The following is a 16,235-nucleotide window of genomic DNA, read 5'->3' as shown; positions in this document are numbered from 1 at the left end:
TTATTAGTGCATGCCTTTTGAAGTTGAAATAAAGATTAAGTGAAATGATGCATGAAAATGCTTAGCACAGCATAATACCTGGTACATAGATAGCAAGAGCTCAATAAATGTTGGTGATTATTATCTGCTTTGATTTTACTTTTCTTCCTGCCCTTTTGGTATCAAGGATAACCTCTATCCAGGAAAAACCAGCTTCCAGGCAAAAGTCCTATGTGGTAAAAGTGGCTTCCATATCTGGAGGGAGGTTTTTTCGGAAAGCAGTGATTTCTTCCACCTCGTCCATTCTCTCTATTCTCTTCTGGTTGTTTTAACAACAGATGCAAAGAGTCTGCCTATGGAAAGAGACAGGTTGCTACACAGTTGGAAGCTTATTTTGTTTTTATGTCTTCATATTCATTGCTACCTTCTAGGAACAGCTAAAAGAGACCAGAGACCAAAATGATAGCATCCATGTTCCCTCCCCCGAGGCTGTCCAGTCACTTTCTCATCAGCACAGGGGCCTCTTGGGGGAGAAAATGGTTTCATGCCCCCCAGAAATAAATGAGGTTAAGAAGGTCATTGCCAAGCAGTGGGGCAAGGGTGTCTCAGCCCCAGCGAGCTCAGACACCTTTTCGAGCAGTCCTGAGTGGAGGTGCTAGGAAAAGGCTTGACGGCGAAAGTGCTTCTGAACAGCCAGAAAAGCTAAACCGGCCACAGCGGGTTTTAACTCGGAGAATTCGGGAGACCACTTAACCTCCAAGTAAAGGAGAGCCGCTCTAGGTAGAGAATCAAGTTTCAAACAGACACAAAGAAAAGCACACTGCCTGTCTGAGTTTCTTTATATGAAAATTTAAAAAATAATATCTTTTGCCTACTCCTTCCCTGCCAACTCTCGTCTTCCAGTCTGAACCCAAAAGTGTCTCTTCCCCTTCCAGCTTTCCTTTTTCTTTTCTTTTTCTTTCTTTTTTTTTTTTTTAATTGGCTCTGAAGGGGGAAGGGGAGGGCAAGAGATGATTGGCTCTGTGAGAGCAGCCCCGCCCCGCCCATTCCCCTCCCCCGCCCTCCCCGCAGAAACAGCTGGAATGAGAAGTAGGGAGGGAAGGCTGGGATTGGCTGTGAGTCAGTGGCGGGGTGGGGTGGGGCAGCACAGATGAAGCATTTACCTGTCCAGGTAAGTCTGGAGGAGGTCAAAAGAAGAAAACAGAGGAAGGCAGGGGAAGCAGTCTGTGTCTCCGTCTCTGCCCTTTGAAATAAAAGGGTATTTCTTTCCTCTCTTCAGCCCCTCATCCAGTGAAGGTGAGTTAATCACTAACCAACTATTGCTTATGCTTCAGCAGGAAGGGGTGCTTCGTGGGAAGTGAGAGCCACAGGGTTGTGGGGAGCCCTGCGCACACCCCAGCCAGGGGGCTTTCCTCTCTGTTCCTCAACTCTACATCCAGTCTGGGATGAGAGCAGGCTGATAGCTTCTTAAGACTGGAATGATTTTGTGGAGACCAGGACTGGGATACATATTTTTTTCATCTGCCTATTTCAGTTGGATAATCACATTTTGCAGTCAACACGAAAATACAATAGGCTTGTTTTGGAAATTTCCATCACTGAGCAATTGAAATTGAGTCTTGATTCTTGGAAAAGAAGAGTTAGAGTGCAGGGAGTCAAAATGGGGGCTCTCCTAGGGGAGAAAAGTGCCTTAGTTTCTCCATTCCATTTCTGACAGGACATTTTCCCCTGGCTTTATCAACTCAATGTCTATTTTTATTTTAATAAAGGGTATGTGTGTGTCAGTAATGGTACCGTGACAATGGAGCTCTCTTCAGACAAGCGTGTAAGGTTGTTTGTAAGGCGATGTGAGGCTCAGAAAACCCCACCTCGGACTACCAGTTCATCTCTGGAAAACCCACGGATAATCTAGGTGCAAAGCTGAGTTTATTTGGATTCAACTCAGTTAATGTTCTGTCTCTGCCTGCTATTAGACACAGAGACTGGCAAACCGGAAGCCGCCCGCTGGGCTGTGCCAGGAGCCCACTGACATTAATATTTCATGGTAGTACCTTGAAACTGGTAGGCATTCTCAGTGGGGCTTGGGCCAAAGTAGGGTGGCAGAGTCCACAGAGAGGAGAACCAGACTGCCGTGGTGGCTTGGCTTTGTTTTCCTCCGGGGGTCCCCACCGACAGCGTGCGTGGCAGGTTATCGGCACAAGGAAGCTGGATGTCGAAGTCAATTCAGAGTAGCAAGTCAGCTCTCCACGATCCATCCACCTTGGGCAGGGAGGTGTTAACGTTCCGGTCCCTAACTGCGCCTCTTTTCCTCCTGCTGCAGGAAAGAGCGAAGTGGGAAGACCCCCGTGCCAGGCTCCCGGGGCCTGGCACCTGCCAGCCCCAAGCCAGTGTGCTGGGTTTCCTAGTCCTGGCAGCTGGAGCTTTTGGTTTGAGTTGAGCCCAAACCACAGAACCAGCCCACCAAACTCACTGAGTGAAGGCTGCCATTGATGGTGAACTTGTCGGCGATAAGATAATCTGGAGTGTTAGCAAAGCCCTTCTGTGCAGATGATAGGTCCACCGAGCCTTTGCCTCAAACCCACCTGTGAAATAGAAGATTATAACTTTGACTAAACACACTCAGAACGTTGGCCATGTGCTCATCGAGAAGCATATACACGCAGTGCAGCTTTTAGTCATCCTGGCAGTTTTCTTCGGATGTTCCCCAGCCGGAGGCATATTTCTGGATAGTCTGCAAGCACATGGTCTGAGAGAAACAGGAAAAATCTTTGACTAGTAGGGAGAGAAGTTGAACTCTTGAGAGATATGGGGGTGGGCTCACAGAAGGAGGGTGACAAGGGGGCCTTGGGCCTGTTTAGAAGATACAGAGAAGCCAAAGAGGAATGAGGCTGGAGCCCCAGCCCCCACCCATGCCAGAACCCCACATGCTCTCTATTTACTCTCCTCCAAGACTTGGCTGGTTTCAGTGGAGTAGTTAATGTTTAATGTGCTTTGGCACGGACGGCCCTGGCTATAGGCTGTGCCTATTTCATAACCCATTTTCTCCTCCCCTCCAATCCCCCAAAGAGATCAAGGGTTAAAAGATATCAAACTCTCACCTTGAGTGTTTTTCTTGTTTCTCAGACTTCTTATCAGGTAGGAATACCTCAGGTTTCGATGGCTGCCCTGAGACAGTCCCCAAGTTTCAAGGTTGTAAAGTTGGTGGAAGGAGATGCAGCATCCAGGTCTGGCCAAAGTGGCGAGGGAGAGTGGAAGGGTGGGTGGGGTGAAGAGAGGAGACTCTTAGGGTTCTGGCTCTTTGGATCAGAAAATGAGGCCTGAAGACAAGACACAAGCACCTTAGGGCTCATTTGGCCTTGGTTGAGGTTCAGATTCAGCTCTGCGGGGGCCCCAGTGCCCAATGACAGGATCTTCAGTGACATTTATTGTCATTTGTTTACTCTGGAAACATCTATGGTGGGGACACACGGCTGGCCTGGAAGCATTAAAGCAGAATCAGATGACTTCAAGGGTTTCAGGTGTGAAGTGGAAAGAGAAGGGTGATCTATCTTAGGGCTTTCAGTGCTTAGTCAGGGGTGGCTGGTGACCCCTCTTTAGGTACATGGCTCTCTCGAGTCCCTGGAGGGGCTGGACCCAGAGGCGGCCCTCTCTAGGCCGGTAGAGGTCATCCCCTGCTTCCCTGTGGAAGGGGAAGGGGAAGGAGCTCCGGATTTCTCATCTGTCAAAGAAGAAAGCATCACGTCTTGCCTCGATTATCGGGCTCTTCTGAAGATCTCAGCAGCATGTCTGAAAGCACTTTGTAAGCTATACCGGGCTGTGTGTTTCTGAAGCAGCACTGTTCATGCTGTTTCTCTCTCTTCCAGCTACTTGAGTTACTTCCAGCTACTTAGTCCCGAAATTGTGAGTGTGACAGGTTGCCCCGGGAGGAAGGAGAGGCTAGCAAGCCACCGTACAGTCCGAAGGGTACTTAGAAGAACACGGGTAGGAACTGTTTCTGAAAGGAAGAGGCAACATCTGGTCACCCATTCACAGAGAATATTATATTAACTACAGTGATTAATACAGTATCAATAATTACTGTATTAAGTACAGTATTAATAATTAGTAATTACAATGGTACAGAAATTTTTAAGTGAACTGGAGCCAAAAACTATACCCTTGGATTTACACTGGCAGCTTGGAAACAATGCCTTTGCCTTATTATTTTTGCTTGTTCCATGCCTCTTAGGTGCTCATAAATGTTAGTTTAACTGAAGCATTGCCCCAATTCCATTGGGCCATATATCCTCAGGGAAATAAAATACATAGGAAAGACTTTATAGTAATAGGGTAAAAGTAAAAAAAAAAAAAAAAAAAAAAAGAAGAAAAAAAAAGGAGGCCTTCCAACAGCTTAACTCAATAGTCATTTGTCCAGCATTTTTTGAGTGCCTTCTGTGTGCCTAGGCTTATGAGCAATGGACCTCTTTGGCTGTAAGGACATCAACTACAGAATGTTAAGAATGGGTACCTTCTGGATCTAGACAGTCATGAATGGAGTGGATAGCCGAGGTGACTGCACTCCATCCACATGATTTCTCATGTTTCTGTTTCTTTGGAGTTTTGAGGTTGGGAAAGTAACCTCATGAGTAAACTGAAGGACTGCCTTGCCCAATGTTGATTTGTCACTGTGCTTCTTTGTTGTCTCTGTCCCGTCTGGTCCTGTCTCTAACTCCTGAGAGGGTCTGGACATTTATGAACTCCATGCATCTGGCTCACTGAGATATTTTCCTCCTCTTTCCCCATTGTCCTGCCCCTCCCTACCTCCCCCACTTGCCGGCCTCCCCCAAAGCAGGAGAGGAGCACTGTGAGGCCGCGTGCTTATCGGCTCTACAGGGCTGGCAGGCTGACTCACCCAGCACAGCCCAAACCTGACTTGGCACTGGAAGCAATTGTTGGAAGAAGCCGAAGGGACAACCTCCCCAGGATCCAAACCCCAGGTCCCAAGATTTCAAATAGAACACGTTATTGCTAGGACATTTTACCTAGGATTGGGAGGGTAGGGCAGGTAGTTGAAAATACAGCATGGTGTCATGGAAAAATATGGATTCAGAACCAGACAAACTGGATTTCAATTCTAGCTCTCCACATATTCTTGACTTGACCTTGCAACCGTCTTTTAAACTTAGTTCTTCCAGGATTTCATTTTAACATAAGAGAGTCACCTGGGACCTTTCCAGACCTTGAGATTTTCAGAAGGAAGTTGGTACTCCCTTCCTTCGCTATTACTATTGGTATAGTGAACTGGAAACTTTTTTGCCCCTGCGAGCTGGAGTCAGGAGGAAGCTACGTAGGCCATTTCTCTTGTTCATTTGACAAAGGTTAGGGAACCTCATTGGAAATCAGCACAACATCAGAGGGGTGGTGCGCAAGAGGGAAACCGGCTTTGGGTCAGCCTCTGGGGTCATGTGTGTGCCCCCCAGACTAGGGAGGTGATTGATGGTGGCCGTGGTTGGGGTGGGAGTGGGGGCTGATGTTGATGGCGTTGGCTTGGATGACAGCTAACTGCTACTGCACAATGTGTTTTATGTGGAGTCTATCGGTACGTGTTTCTGACAACCCTGTGTGGTTGGTACAATTGAGGACCCTGCTCCTTCTCTCCCATTTAACCCAACCCCCTTCTTCTCTAAAGTCTTGCCTGACTTCAATTCATTTTGATCCTAGGTGGATCTTGTCTTTCTCTTATTATAAGAGCAGTAGCAGATCTTATCTTATTCATTAAATGAGTATTTACTACCAACTAAGCTGTGCTGTTCTCATTAACCCTACATTCGTCTGATTTAATGAGAAAAATGGGGTAGAAGAGTAATTGGCCTCAAGTCCCATAACTGGCCATGGTGGAAGTGGGATTTGAATCCAGATCTGACGACCTCCAGAACCCATGCTCTGGGCCCCTTGCTCTGTATTGTTTGTAGTCATGGAAATGTAGGTTAAGACCCCAGATTCAGAGAAAGAAGGCCACTGGGAGAAGTGATGGAATTTCCTCTCCCCAGACTACTCCTCCCTGCCCTCCCCACCCCACCTCCGCTAAGGCCGCCCTTCTGCATGCCTGCGAGCCCGCTTCTGTGTCCTACCACGCAGGCGGGGAGGTTTGGGGGACCCCCGTGCACGGCCCCTTCCAGCGCTCTGCTTGCTGGACGTCCCCGCAGCCACGCTGCTCCAGGGCCGGGGCAGAGCCTTGCCGGAGAGCCTCAGCTCGGCTCACACGTGGCTTTGATTCTTGTCTTTTCAGGCCAGCTTGGGACATTCTCCACTTCCCTTCGCTTCCCCTCTGGGAGCCCCTTTCACCGCCCCCTGCACCTTGCTTCGGGCGATGCCCCAGAGCGAGCTGTGGCCGGCGGGGCCTGGCTCAGAACCCGTGACCCGCGTCGGCAGCTGTGACAGCATCATGAGCACCACCTCCACCCGCTCTGGATCTGTACGTACCTCAGTCCTGCCGTACCCTCAGTCCTGCCGACCGATGGCTCTCTGCACGCCTGCCCCGCCCGCCCCGCCCCTGCCCTGCCCTGCCCACCGCCAGCCCGCCTCACTGCTCCTTAGCTTTCATCCTCACTGCTCCTTAGCTTTCATCTTCCTCATCAGGGCGTGAATCACACCCGTGAGCATTTGTGCCTCTGAGTCACTCCGGTTTTCTAGAGAATAGAGTGGGACCGCCCCCAGAGAGCAGAAGGGCAGTTGAGACTTGCTCCCGGGTTTCATTCATTGAGGGCTAAGTTGAGGTGAGAGCGAGGGCCCGTGATCAGAGGTCCTGGTGGAAAGGATGGATGGTAGATCCCGGAGCACCGGTGTTCCACGGGTGTTCCCGAAGTCTCCTGCAGCAAGCAAGCCGCATTCCTTCTGTGAAGATCAAAGAGAACAGAGTAATTAGGAGCCTGGGTTCTGGAGCCAAGCAGGTCTGAATTCTCCACCTATAAGCCAAATGGCCTTGGGCAAATTACTTAATTTCTGTAAACTTGAGTCTCCTCAGTTTTAGGGTGGGGATAATGTAAACAGCGAATTCATAAGGTCCTCTGGAAGAGTACACGACAGGCACAGACAGCACTTAGCACGTGCCTCTGTGTAGAAAAGAAATAGCCTGTCTCCATGAGCAGAGATTCCGAATCTTCCAAAGTCATTGTGTTTAACAGAGAGTGGCATGTAGTACACTGTAATTCTTCTGGGAATGAATTTAAATCTCAGTTGCTCTAAGGCTGGTGTGAAAGAGTCAGGTCCGCCATATGTCCGAACGTAGGCATTCTTTGGTTCTTGGTGTTCATCACGTACGTAGTAACCTTGAGAATTTATACTCTATTGCTTTATATCCTATAGAGGTACTTGGAAATTTCAGGATTATAAGCATCTCTCCCAAATGTCAAGGATGTTTAATATGGTCTGTGAGTTTTGGTATGTAAAAATCGAATAGAGAAAGCAGCGCACTCACACGCACACACACACACACACACACATGCGCACACACACACACGCAATCCAAAGTGCAGACAGTCTATATATCATTTCTTTTTGACCTGAGAAGATAGGACCCCAGAGACACCCTTCTGTTTCTGTTAGGCTGAGGGCAGTATGGGCAATTCCATACCACTAGACACAGAATGTGGCAGGGATTATAGGTTTTCAAAGTGCGTCATCCACAAAGGAGAAATTCAGAGTTGGCTTATCTTTGGCAAGGCTATTTTAGGAAGAAAAGGGCAATGAAGAAGATTTTGTTCAGGGAACCCCTGGAATTGACTTTAGGGCTTCCAAAGGCTATACCTGGGGCTTCCTTTGATATGTAAGCCTCGCTTTTGCCAAATGACAACGGCTCTTTAAGGAGCCCTGGGAACTGGTAGTGTTGTTCCAACAACCATCTCCCAGGATATATTTAGGGCTGTCTCGAAATCTTCCCTGGCCATCTGAGTGGGTCTGAAAATATATAACTCTGAAGTATCTCAAATATTAGGAAGAGATTTGAGATACATGCCAGGAAGGGACTCAAGCCAAATTTCTCACATTTCCATTTCCCTTCTGGTTTTCCCTTCAACCTTCAACTTCACAGAGCGACTCTTAGGATCTTGCCAGCCTTTGTAGAACATAAGCAATAACCATTTAAAATGGCCATAACACTTATTTCCAAATATCCCTATGTGCTTTTTCATCATGACAATTATTTACTTTAATAGCTTCTTGATATTTCACACTAAGTTGCTTTCTCCTCCTCCCATACCCATCCAGTTTCTCTACCCTCCCCACTTCAAGTTAATATTTGCTTAAGAAATGCACACTTACTTGAATGTTAGCCAGAGCCAAATGCCATCAAGAAAGTAAATACACAAAGGAAAAAAAAAAAATCCTGTATGGAATGCATTTCAAAGTCAAAAGTAAATTATTTAGTAAATGTATCTGTGGCTAGTCATACCACTGTTCCCATTGGCCTGACAACCAGTGGTTGGCTGCAGTTTCTTGTTTGTCCTCCTGCTGTCCTTGACATACCAGATGGAGTATGCAAAAGTCCTTTGGAAAGTTAAAAACGATACCATCAAGTTTAAGGTCAAATCATTGTGTTGTCCATATAATTTAGAGCTAAATCGGAGACATAAAAAGTGAAATGCTTGACATAGTTCACACAGAGGAATTGGAATTAGAACCTGGGATCTGTTCACCTAAGCCTTAGATGCAGGACTGGGCAAAAAAGGTCAGTTGCCATCTGGCTGCCCAGCCCTGGGAACTCGTGGGCCAACAGCTCGGCAGCCTCTGCCCGGTCCGTGCCTGCAGTTTCAGGAAGCAATGCCCACAGGTTTGCGGAGAAGCCTCTCAGAAAGGTTTCCAGCTCTTCAGCATTCTTTCAGGATGCAGGGTGGTTCTCAGCCCCACCAGTTTCTGTGGAGCTCCCTCTCACAGCTCCCTCTCCCTCTCTGTTCTCCACACCTCATTCCAGAGTGACAGCAGCTACGACTTCCTGTCCGCTGAAGAGAAAGAGTGTCTGCTCTTCCTGGAGGAGACCATCGGCTCACTGGACACTGAGGCTGACAGCGGACTGTCTACTGACGAGTCTGAGCAAGACACAGCTCCCCAAGGCCCCCGAGCTCTGCCCATAACCCAGCCTGCTCCCCAGGGTAAGAGAGACTTTCTGGGGTGACACCTTTCGCAAACCCAGAAAACCAGCGCATCTTTACGGCTGCTTTGCACCTTGTTTGTCTTCTGCTCTAATGGTCATGGGCGGAAGGACAACAGCACTCCTTTCCGCTCTCCTGGCTGGAATTAAGGTTTTGCCCTGGAGAGGAGGAGGGACTGACCACAAGCCAGCTGCCTATCTTTCTATGAAGTATCAGAGGCCTGGGAGGGAAAAGGCTTGGTCAGCTCCCATTCTCTCACAGAGAAATTCTAAAGAGACATGACCACAGAGGTGGGGGAGGGATTCTGGGAGGGGTGGGTGGTGGCTCTGGGGACACTAAGCGAGCGGGGAGACCTAATCGGGATGACCCAGGAGGATCAGGTTGCAAGAGATAAGAGGGACGTGCTCCCTTAACTTCAGTGGGTGGTACCTCGAGGCTCTTGTGCAAAAGTGTGGAAAGCCAGTGGTATTGAGGCTCGGTAGAAAGGGGGACAGGATGGCACGCAAGTGTGGCCATGATTCTCAGAATGAGGGGGGCACTTTACTCCTGAGGACAGCCCCACTGGTATTGGGACCACAACCACATGTTCATTCATTTAGCAAATACCGACTGACAATGTGTTAGACCCTCTGCGGAGATAGAACAGGAAATGGGGGCAAGGACTTCTCTGCCCCCTGAGACTGATTCCCTGGCCCAAGGGGCCTGATGCACTTGCCTAGCTTGCTGGAAAGAAAGAGCCCATGTCATTCTCTGGTATGGGGACAGCTGTGGTGTCACAGAATCATTCAGGTGCTTATAGAAACTGAAGGTGGGGGCACGTGGGTGGCTCAGTCGGTTAAGCATCTGCCTTCGGCTCAGGTCATGATCCCAGGGTCCTGGGATGGAACCCTACGTAGGGCTCCCTGCTCAGTGGGGAGTCTACTTCTCCCTCTCCCTCTGCCGCTCCCCCAGCATATGTTCTCTCCCCTACCTCCTCCCCTCTCTCAAAAAAATAAATAAAATCTGAAAAAAGAAAAAAAAGAAAGAAACTGGAGGTGGAGGAAGGCAGAGGTCTGGACAAATCACATCAGCTGTTACTGCCACTCACGTTCAGTGCTTCCCTGGACTCAGTGACCCGGGAGCCCCAGGATAGTTGGAGGGGCTGTCCCAACTCCCTTCCTAACCCTGCTCTCTCTGTAGACAGTTAGGAAGAGCTCGAGGCAAGGACATGGAGTTACGTGAGGCCGCTCTTTCCGCAACCATCACGAGAAATGAATTCTTGGTTGTGGGGAATCCGCTGGTGTCCATCTGTTGGTCTGAATGATACCCAGGCAACAGTGCGGCCCCTTTAAGAGCAAAGAACCAACAAAACCCAAAACCCACTGCTAAGTGGAGATCCCAGTTCAGGAAGCATTTGTTTTTCCCTGGGCAGCAAGGTTCTCACCTCTGCCCACTCTTCTTTGCCTCTGCTCCTGCCCCCTTGCAGGATATCCAGGCGAGAAGATCGTCCAGCAAGAACCAGAGCCAAGGAGAGGGACTCAGCCCAGCTCGACCCATCTTCCCGAGCTCCAAGACCTGGGCCTCAGGTCTGGGTCCTATAGCCTTCCCAGAAATATCCACATCAGCATCAACCAGAGCCTCAGGAAAAGCACCACTCAGACTCAGAGCCACAGCCCGGGGGAAGTGGAGGGCCTTGTCCCAGAGCCTGAGACAGAGCAGGTCAGCCAAAGCAGTGAGCCCAGCCAGGCTCTGGCCAGCCCCCAGCCACCTGCCCCAGCCCTGGACACTCTGCCCATCCCTCCACCAGAGGCTTTCCGGGACATCCAGCCCGAGCCGCAGGAGCGAGGCCGCCTGCCCACAGGGCCCGGGCAGCAGACCCACACGTCAGTCAGCCCCCAGGAGGGCAAGGAGACTTCCTCAGAGGCCATGTCCCAAAAAGCCAATGAGGAAGGCTCAACAGGGGGCCCAGGACAGCCTAGGCCTCCTCCAGCCACCTCCACCTCGCCTCAGAATATGAGAGCTGAAGATGCTCCCATCCCATCAGGGGGAGACCCCGGTGCCCACCTGGCCCCCCTCACAGCCTCTAAGTCCAGGAAACTGCCCCCCAATATCGTTCTGAAAAGCAGTCGCAGCAGTTTCCACAGCGAGCCCCAGAACTGGCTGGCCCGCCACGCCGAGGCTGGCCCTGGAGACCCGGGCCTGGCCCCGTCCTCACTGCAGGAGCAGAAGAAGGCACGCCGAGAAGCACTTGAGAAGCTGGGGCTGCCCCAGGACCAGGACGAGCCCAGCCCCCACTTAAGTAAACGCACCAGCTCCACCCGGCTCCAGGCCCCCCTTCCGACTCCAGCACCAGTTCGGCCTGTGGTTCCAGCTCAGGGCAGAGCCGCCGCACCTGCTGGAGGAAAGGCTCCAGCCCCAGCTCCGCCTCGGGGAACCACCCCAGGGAAGGCTCCGACTCCCACTCCAGCTCAGGGGTCTCCTCCAGGCAGAGGTTGGATTCGAGCCCAGGAACCCACTCCAGGGAAGGCTGCAGCGGCCAAATCTGTGGCAATTCCTATCCCTAAGGCACCTGGGGTAAGTAAGCCCCTGACTCAGCCAAAGTCAGACTCAGGGCTGACTCTCCAGGAGAGCAACATCCCGGGCCTGAGACAGATGAACTTCAAGTCCAACACTCTGGAGCGCTCGGGCGTGGGGTTGAGCAGCTACCTCTCGGCTGAGAAAGACGCCAGCCCCCAAACCAGCACCTCTCTGGGCAAAGGCTCCTTCTTGGACAAGATGTCTCCTAATGTCTTGCGTAACTCACGGCCCCGCCCTGCCTCCCTGGGCACGGGGAAGGACTTTGCAGGCATCCAGGTGGGCAAGCTGGCCGAGCAGGAGCAGGAGCAGAGCAGCAGGCACCTGCCCTACCGAGGACAGAGCCCTGACAAGCTGCCTCGACCCCCCTACGTCAGTGTCAAGATCTCCCCAAAAGGTGTCCCCAATGAGCACAGAAGGGAAGCTCTGAAGAAGCTGGGACTGTTGAAGGAGTAGTCGCCGGCCACCCCACAGCCCCTGCCTCACCCCTGCCAAACAGGAGGAGGCTCAGGGCCTTTCCCCCACAACAGCTCGGAGCTTGGGCACGAGCAGGCTTCCCTCCAGAGCGCTCCTCTCTCTGAGGCAAAGGGCAGGGAGAGATGGGATTCCAGACACACACATACGTTTATATTCAGAGTGATTGTGCCAATGAGTGCCTGCCCAAATCATCCCGAAGATGATTTCCACAAGACAGTGTGTGTGTGCGCACGCGCGCGTGCGTGCCTGTGTGCTATAGGCTATATGTATATCACTGACGCTATTTATATGACACAAGGAGTCATTGCTCAGAGTTCTGCTTGTGTTGGAGATCGTCTTACCCCAGGGAGAGTTCAGCCCAGCCAGAACTGAGGGGACAGGGTGGCTAAGCCTGAGAAAAAAAGGCAGATGAGACAATGGCTGTGCCAGTGACATTAGGCATATGCAGGGTCTTATGAAATGTGGGTCTGCCAGAATCCTGGTATGGAAGGGGACTGGTTCACTGTGCAGGATCCCTCTCTCGCTTCTGAACTTCTGGACAGTGGCCTGGAGGAGCAGGTTTGTCACTGTCCCCAGTGACACTGTCCCCCTCACTCTCCCCTTCTCACTGTCCCCAGTCCCAAGGACAGGGCACATTCCTGTAACTAAAACTCTCTGAGGACTGGGAGTGGGAGAGTTCTGGTTGGCCTGAGAAGGCAGGACAAGTGACCACCCAGCATGCTTCTACCAGGGACGATCCTGGTCTGTGGGCTTGACGAATTTGGAAGTGTAAACCGAGTAGTGGTCCCTGACTCTGCCCTTCCTGATCTCCTGCTCCCTACCTCAGCCTGCACAGGACTGACCTCAGGGCTGGGCCAATGCAGAGATGGGAGTCTAAGCCCTGAATCTTTAGAAATATTGAAGAGCTATCTGAGGCCTTTGTCCCTGCTACTGGCTACTGCACGTAGTTTTTTCCGTTTCTATGGGAAGGCAACCCAGTACATTCTCTGCGAGTTATTCACAGACTATCAGAGCTGGGAGGAATCTTAGAGATGAGCCTCTCCTGTCCCACACTGTTGGGGAAGGCAAGCGACTCATCCGTGGTCACTCTGCCGTACAGTAACAGAGCGGGGTCCCCGGCTTCTCATTCCACACTGCGTGCCTCCTCTCTCACGTGGCACCCTCAGGATCTGCGGTCACTGTCAAAGGCTCAACCCTCAGGCCCTTCAAGATCCTGAAGTGTCTTCTCAAACGTCAGAGATTAAACATTGTTCAAGACCATACTGAGTGTTGTTTTTTCTATGATGTCTTTGGAGAGTAGCACTTTAATAACTTACAAGAACCCTAATTCCCTGACCACATTGTGCAACTTGGCAAAATGCCAAGAGAGGGTAGGTAATAGGAGTGGGTGGTATGGGCTTGTGGATACACGCTTGGAAGTCAGGCAGAGCTAGACATGACCCCTGCTTCCCCTAAGGAAATACATATTCATGGCTGTGGTTGAAAGGCAGGATCCCCAGATGTGAGGAGCAGATAAGGGGAACTGTTGTTGGAAAGGTGTCTATTAGGTGGGCTGAGCATTTCTGGGCTGCGTTCTTAGGGACCCAGCACCGTCAAAGCATAGTATTTCTGCAAATGATGAAAAGATTAAGGTAGAGACAACAAATGGCTCCACCCTGTCATGGTATGTGGGGTGTGGGTGTGACAGTTTCTGTATACACTCTTACCCACACACACACCCAAAATCCTGCGGCTTCCCTGGCCCTGGGTCAGGACCGGGTCTGTCAGAACTGATAGGGACTCGCAGAACTGGCCAAGCCATTCTTTATTACAGACTCCCCCAGAGAGAGAAGGCCCCCTTCTGGAGGACTGTTTGACACGTGCTGTGTTGGGTTCAACTGCTTCATGTGCGTATTTCAGGAGGACCTAGGAACGATCACTTTATTTTTTTTTAATTGCTTGATTAATAGGGAAACTCGGTGCTACCCATAGAGTAAGACATGGTAGGAAACTGGGGGCCCTCGCATCAACACAGGTGGGTGAGTTTCTCCTCTTAAATCCTTACTCCCAGGTAAAGGTGATGTCTCCAACAAACGTACCTACATACAGCTTGCCTTCTTACTCTGTGTCCTCAGCTGGTGACATGCCTGTTCCCTGAGCAATTCCCTTCCTGCTTCCCCAGGTCCTTACCCTCTAGAGAGCATGTCTGACTCTTAGGATGGTCTTTGCGATTCAAGAATAGGATATCAACCCAAACCCATTTTGAAGAGGGCCATCTGCCATCCTGAAGGTGAGGCTAGACCCACGGGAGGAGTTTTATCCAGCCTCGTTTCTCCATGGAGGATCGCTCTTCTTTCAGCTTGGACCAGTGGGGTGGAGGCAAGAGTGGGCTCACTGTTGTGTGCGTCCCTTCTCGAAAGATTTTGGATGGAAGTTTGTAAAGGCCATTCCTTTGATTTCAAAAACCTGTGTGACAGCTCTACTTCCACTTGGCCTTGTAACTCTGCTCTAGCCTGTTGCAGTCTTGAGGCTACTAGGAGCACACTGTCTACCAAGAGAGGAGCTGGCTTCTCAGCCTGGCCTGGTGGGAGCTGTGCCCTTAAGTGTGTTGACAACTGAATCACCTCTCTTGTATTACCCTGGGAGTGCTGTACTCTGTCCTGGTGTGGTGGGGCCAAGCGCTAGCCTACACAGAAGTCAGGGGAGGGGCCCGGTCACGTCGCAGGTGCCTCTCTCCATCGTGGGAAGTATGGTCTGCCAGAAGCTGCCTTGAAACCTGGCTTTGCACACGTGCGCAAAAGGAGGTATTAATTCCACGGAAGAAAGGGCAGGTGAAGAAGGGGAGAGCACACCCTACTTGATGTTATGAGTTAAAGCTTGAGCTGAAGATTTAAGATCTACAATCTGTATGATCATGGGAGACGAACCACTCCATCCCTGATCCGTGATCATATGTGTAGGCAGAGGAGAGTCATACTGTCAAAAGGTGAAACTCACAGACTAGAGAAGGTGGAGACCAGTGGGACGAGCAGGAGAAATCATGTCCAACTCGGAATCTGAGGAGCCATGCTCTTTTCCTCATGTGAGTGACTATAAGGCATATAGATCTGGGCTCAGTTTGACCTCTCTCACTTGCCAATATGGGAACCCTGGGGCTGGCGCTCTAACTTTCCGGAACTTGGAGTTCTTATCTGTAAAATGAGGATAATAATACCACCCTTTCAATATCATTGAGGTGAATAAGTGACATAAAATATGTAAAACTCAGTGCTTGACATACTGTAGATACTCGATAAATGATAGTATTGTCCTCTGCATCTTATTTCTTCCTTCTCAAAGGGGACCAAATGGAGACAGGGTTGGAAGCTGAGAGCTCAACCAATTCAGCTCTGAGAGGAAATGGGAGAGATTTTGCTGCAAGTAAAAGTCCAAAGTACCAACTAGGCTTTGGCACCCCTCCGGGTGACTCAACTTCACCCACGCCAGGATTCCTGGAATTGGAAAAGAAAGGAATCTGTGTGAATATGGTGTTTGTGTCTCAGTGAAGCCAGCGTCTCTATTTCCAAACCCAGCTTTCGATTTATCGTCAATGTCTTGTTGCCCATGAACATGTAATTTACTTTTTTTTTTTTTGCTTCACTCAACTTCCTTTTGCTGTGTGGTTCAGGGAACTATGTGCTATTCTATAGGTATTCATTTTTTAAAAAGAGAAAAAGAATAAACACACAGAACAGGAGGGAACGATGGCTCAAATCAGGAAGAGATAGATTCTAGGTTTCAAGCTTCCTGGGACATTTTAAACAAGGTAGGCATCTTTCAGGAATGAATCAGGCATTAGTTGGCAGGAAGCAAGAATCCACATTCCTTTTGATATAAGGGCCCAGTGAATCACAGGAGACATTGCCTCATCACCATTGCCACCACCATCATCATCATTGTCATCACTGGCCCTTGGCATATAAGTGAGGTAAAAACCAGATGATGTTCTGATTCCATTCCATTCCATGCCATTCCCTCTTGCTCATGGCCTATCTGGATCTTTGTCCTTATTCAGCAGTCGCCATGTAGCCATGGTTCAAAAATAATCTGAAGCAGAATGGTATCCTGGCAAAGCTCTGGACC

At 50.2% G+C, this 16,235-nt stretch overlaps 1 protein-coding gene across 2 annotated transcripts; it reads left to right on the top strand.

The window, feature by feature from the left end:
• Window positions 1-1,125: 1,125 nt before the first annotated feature.
• LOC308355677 (specifically androgen-regulated gene protein) lies at window positions 1,126-13,388 on the top strand. 2 transcript variants are annotated; one of them, XM_080824083.1, is made up of 4 exons: window positions 1,150-1,275; window positions 6,248-6,433; window positions 8,927-9,104; window positions 10,570-13,388. In XM_080824083.1, exons 2-4 carry the CDS (start codon window positions 6,329-6,331, stop codon window positions 12,111-12,113), a joined length of 1,827 nt encoding a protein of 608 aa, XP_080680209.1. In that variant the 5' UTR covers window positions 1,150-1,275; window positions 6,248-6,328; the 3' UTR covers window positions 12,114-13,388. The 2 variants fall into 2 exon arrangements, with proteins under 2 accessions (XP_080680210.1, XP_080680209.1); XM_080824084.1 differs by lacking the exon at window positions 6,248-6,433 and having other exon boundaries at window positions 1,126-1,275.
• The last annotated feature ends 2,847 nt before the right edge of the window (window positions 13,389-16,235 follow it).

The sequence above is a fragment of the Martes martes genome (assembly GCF_963455335.1).
Source record: "Martes martes genome assembly, chromosome: 15".
Classification (NCBI taxonomy): Eukaryota; Metazoa; Chordata; class Mammalia; order Carnivora; family Mustelidae; genus Martes; species Martes martes.
The sequence above is the reverse complement of the archived record's forward strand: the minus strand, read 5'-3'. Positions and strand labels throughout refer to the sequence as shown.

Excerpts from the sequence above, each read along its gene's own strand:
- LOC308355677 (XM_080824083.1), top strand. The coding sequence starts at position 6,329 with ATGCCCCAGAGCGAGCTGTGGCCGGCGGGGCCTGGCTCAGAACCCGTG. Across the intron at positions 6,434-8,926 it reads CCTCCACCCGCTCTGGATCT|AGTGACAGCAGCTACGACTT; the intron begins GTACGTACCTCA and ends ACCTCATTCCAG. Across the intron at positions 9,105-10,569 it reads AACCCAGCCTGCTCCCCAGG|GATATCCAGGCGAGAAGATC; the intron begins GTAAGAGAGACT and ends GCCCCCTTGCAG.